Source organism: Nomascus leucogenys, chromosome 11 (genome assembly GCF_006542625.1).
Source record: "Nomascus leucogenys isolate Asia chromosome 11, Asia_NLE_v1, whole genome shotgun sequence".
Taxonomy (NCBI): domain Eukaryota; kingdom Metazoa; phylum Chordata; class Mammalia; order Primates; family Hylobatidae; genus Nomascus; species Nomascus leucogenys.
Window position 1 is genome coordinate 28,909,417 of NC_044391.1, and position 6,472 is coordinate 28,915,888.

The window sequence follows — 6,472 nt, forward strand, 5'->3', positions numbered from 1 at the left end:
TGTGGCAAACATTGAATAAAATATATAAAGTGCTCAGGAAAATGCCTAATACAGAGAGAGTACTCAATACCTAAGAGCTATTATTTAGGTAAGAAAACCTCAGATCTTATGCTGAAAACAACAGAGAGTAAAAAGATAAGAGTAATGTTGAGAAAAGGATCGAGGGATAAGACAAAAGGAGCAAAACAATCTCTGAAATAGAGCCTGAGTTTTCTGTGCAAGCTGTAGAAAACAGCCATACGAAACGCTCAGTACATAAAGGACACCTTTGCCTTCCTTTCTCAGGAAATCAAAGAAATCCAAGTTTTTAAGAAAATCAGTTTTTAACACTCACCAAATCAACCAATTTATCTCTAGGAGTTTTCTCCTTGAGAAATACTGTGAAGAGGGATTTCCTTTTGATTGTGGTGCTGTGTGTTTTATAAAGCCGCAAGGAAAGGCTTTTACACACAGCTGAGCAATAAACAAAGAAAAGCTGACCAGACCTATCAAGTGGGACTCATTGATTTGATGGGAGAAACTGTTGCTTGACTGCAGGTTGCAGATGATTTTAAATTGGATGGGCTTGTGAACATCTAAGAAACAAGGAGGTAATTTTAAAAATTGGAAGTCTATGAACTTTGAGTAGCATAAGGTAACAATAGGTGAGACAGAGTCAAAAATACTCAGTCCTTTAGAACAGTAGGAGAGAATATGTCAAAATTATGTCAAAAATACCTGTACAGATGTGGAATGGGAAAAGACCAACTTAGTACAAATATAGCCTAACCCCGCAAGTTGAGCACAACCTGAATATAAGTCATCAATGTTCATGATTGTAGGCTGTATAAACAGGAGCCTAAGGTATATGATTGGAAAGTAACCCCTTCCAAAATCCTCAGCATCAGCTAGCAATAAAGTTAAGAATGCAATTCCAGGGAATTAGCCTGGAACTTTTCCAGATTGTCTGGACTAAACTGCCAAGAAAGTGGAGTGACACTTCAGAAAGATTCTTCTTTCTGTTTTCAAGGTGAATTCTCATTTTCTCCATCTTTTTAACCCAGTATCTCTTCTTACGGAATTTACAACAAATATGTCAATATTATGACGATAACTGTATAACCAACCCATTAGGTACCTACCAGACGATCTTGAATTTTATCTACAAGGGTTGGATCACTCAACAGTAAAGTGGGTTCACTGGATGAATCCCCAGAAATCAAACGAAGTTTGGCTTCATTGACTACCGTAGAAAGTCCAATGGTGATAAATGATATTCCTGAAATTCTGGCATCTTCAGAAATACTTTGAACATCTGGATTCTTTGGATGGTCGATGCCATCAGTCATCAGCAAAGCCACTTTCACACCATCCTTACGCCCTTCTCTCTTAAGTAGCCTAGTGGCATTGGAGATGGCATAATAAGAGAAGGTACCTTGCCCTATTAAATTCATAGACTTGACCTTCTGCTTAAATGTCTGCAGGTCCTTCCAGGAAGAAAAAGGTGGATCAATTTGGACAGAGCTGCTAAACTGAAGGGCTGCCAGTTTGATGTCATATTCCAAGGAGCGACCAGGAGTCAATTGGAAAATCTTGTCGCTCAAGCTATCCACAAAATCTTTCTGTTTATCAAAGAGGACAATTTTAGAACTTTCAGAGCTGTCCACGATGAAGACAATATCTATGAAACAAATGGAGCCTGAAACAGAATAAATAGGTTAGGCAAAATAATTATTCCTGTCATGAAACAAATTTGCATAAGGAAAGCCCTTAAGTGGTGTGTCGTATATTGTTTGATGTTGAGAGCAGCGTGAGGAGAGTAAGAGAGACACGTTGGACAGAAGGCTTATATTGTAAAAAACTAAATGTCTAAGTTTATAAATTATTTTCTCCTTGTAAAATCATGCAAATTAAAAATAAATAAGATATCATTTATTCTGAGCATCTTTTCAATGTTAAACCTGCTGAAAGTGGGAGGAAATGGGAAGTCAAGATGCATCACATTTTAAAAATCCAACTAACACTGAGCATAGTTGTCTAGAAGTAAATGATACTCTAATTCTCAGGTTGTGTCATATTGGTGAGTCTCTATTTTTTTTTTTTACTTTCTTGAAATCAAGGGAGAAAATGACTATACCCCTTGTACCAAGAGTAAGTGGAGAAGAAACCTAACTTAAACACAACTTAAGTTTAAATCCCAGCTCTGTATCTCACTAGTTAATTTGCCTATGGCCTTGAGTGTGCCACTCGACCTCTTAAGACCTCAATTTTTTTAATCTATACTATAAGTGGCAATCTCCGTCTTGCCTATTTTACAAGGTTATTGTGAGGCTCAAATGAGATAATAAGTGCACAAGTGCTCTTATTAAAGACTCTGATGTGCTATAAGTATGTAAGGTATATTATCATCATATAATTTTATCAAAGTAGACTATCACATGTATACATGTATATGGCTTGCTATTTATATCAAATGCTATTTAGAAAAATTCACATAAGTATTTTTAACAGGCTAAACTTAAAAACAAACAATTTTTTTTTTTACCCTGGACATCACTTTTCCTTGCAGGCAAATTTGGTTTTGGTCCTTTCTTTCTTTGTCCGGATACTGTTTGACTCGTAAATGCTGACAAAAGCAGGAGATAGAAGACAAAATATCCGTTCCACATTATGGTAGATGGTGAAAAATCATCTGCCTTGTAGCACCTTTAATAGAAAAGTCAGTTACAAATACTTTAATAAAATATGGTGTTTGTTATTTTTAAATTTCAAGCCAGCAGTGTTGAAAACTGGCATGTGACTGGAAAAAAGAGGTTTTCATTCATATTTCTAGAAAAATATTCACATTGAGATTTTGAAAGATTTCAATCCAAATAAATCATGGCACCATGACCAAACATTTATTAGTGAATATTTCTATATATTCAAAGAACTATATTTAAGTATTCTTAATTCCCCATTGTATTATGAGGAGCATAGAGTTGGGACAGCCATTTAAAAACATTTCAATCCCACTCTATATGATTACTGTGGTTCAATCACAGGGTGTGCATTGACACTTCCAAATTCTTCAGGGGGAATTCAGATTGCTATATGGTCATTTCATTCACTTTCATTATAACTGATTCCTGACAAATCTAGTATTTTGTAGAATTGTAGACAACCACCACCCTTTCAGGCTTAATACTACACACATAACTTCAGTGAGTTCAGAGGTCAAGGTAAAAATTAAATGACCTTTCTGGTTCCATAGAACCCCATCTCTCTTTTCTACGCTAGCTTTGGAAACTTTGTCTCCACCAGGGGTTCCAAGCTGCATATCCAATGAATCAAAAGAGTATGAGAGCAAAAATAATAGATTTGCTTAAAAGCAACACTTTTCTTCCAGTGATGGCTAAAAGAACTAATGGACAGAAACGGGACTTAAAGCCAAGAAGCACCCCCTCTGAATAGCCCTATGAAACTATTTTTCTGGGTGGATTAACAATGAAAAATCTAATTCTTTATTAAAATCCTCAATCTTCATCAGTCAATATGCCTAGCTACACACCAAATGGCTCTTAAACTCACAGATTTCCCTGGGAGGAGAAGACTTATGTGTTGCTGCCTCAGTATACCCAAGAGAATGGGAACAAGAAAGCTTATTTCAAATCAATACTTAGTATGGCTTAAAAATGCTTGCCTGCTGAAACTTTATTGACTTCAGGAGTTCTGGAAAAGGAATCACATTTTCCTTCTTTGGCACCTTGCCTTCAGGGGATAAGAATCTGGGAAATTATGAGCACGATTTTTCCAGACTCTGAATAGAGGGTGGAAATATATGCAAAGGCAGTGAGGAGTGAGAGGGAGACTGACTTTTTTCATACATGCCAGATGGATAAACCCCAAAGGGAAACAAAACTGTTGGGTTAGGAGAGGACCAATGGATGGCTTCATGCCACAGTCTGCTCCTCACATAGCATCATCCAGCTGGAAGTGTATTAAAAGAACTTTGGATAGGTATGACCAAACATCTTGGGTAGCAATTGGCCAAATGCCAACTGATCCTCAGACAAGGTATACTAAAATGTAAAGACAGCTGGGTATTAAAAACAAAACAAAACCAAGAAGTGTGCTAAGGAAGCAGAACACACAAAGGCCATCTCTCCTCAAGTTATCCCTTTGCTAACCAAGTAAAAAATGAATGACATACAACTTTAACTCTGAAGGTTAGTGTAAAGATAAGGCTGTGTGAAAAACACAGTTGTTATTGCATTTTCAAAGGGGAAAGGGAATAACACCATGGCCATGGTATTCATATGACTTTTCTCTTTGGTTGAGTTCATACCATAAGGAACATCTCAGAAGTTCTGGAAATAAGAGACTGAGAATTGAATTCCATTGAGAACTGAGCAAGATTTCATGAGCAACATAATCAAGCAACTATTCAAAACCCTTCATGTAAGGTTTTAGAAATACTGGCTTTAAATAAAGATTTATCTTTTCCCAAAACTAAGCACCTGCTCTTACTGTTTTCTTGGCATATAATCATGAATTTGTAACTTATCCCTGTATATATGATATTCACAAACATAACTTTTCCATTGACAATAATCACAATATCTCATATTTTATTCTCATTTGCTCTGACATTGTTAATCTAGCCCTCCCAAGCCAAAGTCTTGTTATTTCTTTCTGTTTCTCTATTGTAGCCAGAGGACATTTTCATACCTCTCTAGTTTTGTTTCTCTAGTTTGTTAGTTCTACTGCTTCCCTGAAACATCTTTCTCCTTTATTAATTTGGCGTCTTGAGAGCCCATTCATTTCTAATCACTTTTTACCATGTTTTATTTTGCCTCTGTTTTTAATAATTCTCACCTTTCTCTCTTTCTGATGTCACGTACAAGCAAAATAGGTTTCAGAAGAAACAGTGCCATTAGTTAAGTGAAAGAAATGTGAACCTCTGTGTTTACTATAGGTTAAATTTTATAAATGCAGAAACAATCATAATTATTAATCAAATACCATATTTTTACTTTTGGCCTAAAATTTATTTGGGGTAAATATCAGGATCAAAAAATAAATCCAAGATACTTTATTTTTTGTAATTTTTCAAAAATAAAATGATCTTATACCAGAGTTCACCACCCAACTTTAGTTACAATGTTTGCATCTCAGTTTCTACACAAATATAAAATGATTGAATAAAGACTTTATTCAAATTGACAAATTAGCCAAGTTATAAAGTATTCTATAACTAATTCTGAATTGTAAACCCTGTTCCAAATTAAGAAAAACATGTCCTAAAATATATTAACATCATTGTAAAACAATTTAGAAGACTGTAAATTAAAAATCAATTTCAAAATAATTTTAAATTTCTACATTTTAACAATGTTAATATTTTTCTAATAATTGATTTGAAGTAATTGCAGAGAATACAAACTATTGACAAGCTTTCTTCACCTAATAAGTATGTAAGTAAGTCATTTAGTCTTCCACAGTTCCTTGATGGTCCTATCTGATTTCAAGTGACTAAAATAAATCCGTTATGTCTTACCTTATAAAGTTTGTCAAACAGGAATTAAAGACTAGTTGAGTAAATGCCAACAGCAAGGACTGTGGTTGGAGGTGAAGTTAGCTATTTGATATTGTTCTGTTCTGTGGGAAATAAAAGTGTCTTTGCTTTAGGATCTTTTGCAGTCTTTTATTCATGTTTATTCGACTAAGTCAAAGCAAGAGTGGTCAGGCATTTGGCCAGGGTGCAAGATCTGGGTGGGATCAGTAAGCAATTTAAAGGAACAGTGTCCTTTCAGAACGAGACTGTGTTTTCCAGACTATTGTAAAAACAACTTGAGAGAACTTTCTACATTTTAGGCATTGGTTGACAGCCTGCCTTTTTTTCTCATGCTATGTCCTTCTCTTTCTATTGCTACATTTCTTTGCCTGGCGGATGTGCTCTAAGATACTGGTTCTGAACATCTCTGTGAAGGAGTATAAATGACACCAGACTCAGATTCAAAGCTGTTTTTTTAAGAGAGGCAACAGTTTGATTGTTATTAAGGCTGGATGATACATACATAAGTGTGCATTGTTCTAGTCTTAGTATTTCTGTGATTTTTGAAATTTTTTATAATAAAAGGTATATATAATATACAGGGAAAGAGTGGTCTGAGTATAGTCATAGTTCTTCCCCTAACTCTTATGGGGGCTTCAGTTCCCCACTTATGAAATGAGAGAGTGGATTTAATCATTTATTAAGATGTGTTCAAACTATAACATGAGAGGTTTATAGCGGTTAATATTTTGGTCTCTCTCTAGGAAAGGAGGTCACTGTGGTTTTTCCACTCCCTTTTTCCCTATTTTCTACCTTGTGGTTACGGCCCATATTAAGTCAATGTTTATCATGTAATATGTACTGCCAAGAAGCCACCTGATTCCTAGACAACTAACAGGCAGGCTTCTCCATGAACTTCCTCTGAAATAGAGAATGGCAAGATCATCCGAGAAAGCA

At 35.4% G+C, this 6,472-nt stretch overlaps 1 protein-coding gene across 1 annotated transcript in view; it reads right to left on the reverse strand.

Annotated features, from left to right (window-relative positions):
• COL28A1 (collagen type XXVIII alpha 1 chain) overlaps positions 1-5,642 on the reverse strand; it is a 175,351-nt gene extending 169,709 nt beyond the window's left edge. Inside the window, exons 1-3 of the mRNA XM_030823080.1 lie at positions 5,519-5,642; positions 2,525-2,685; positions 1,122-1,678 (exon numbers count right to left, since the gene is read on the reverse strand). Coding sequence (XP_030678940.1) covers positions 1,122-1,678; positions 2,525-2,648 — 681 coding nt within the window. The 5' untranslated portion in view covers positions 2,649-2,685; positions 5,519-5,642. The remainder of the gene's footprint in view (positions 1-1,121; positions 1,679-2,524; positions 2,686-5,518) is intronic.
• Positions 5,643-6,472: the final 830 nt, after the last annotated feature.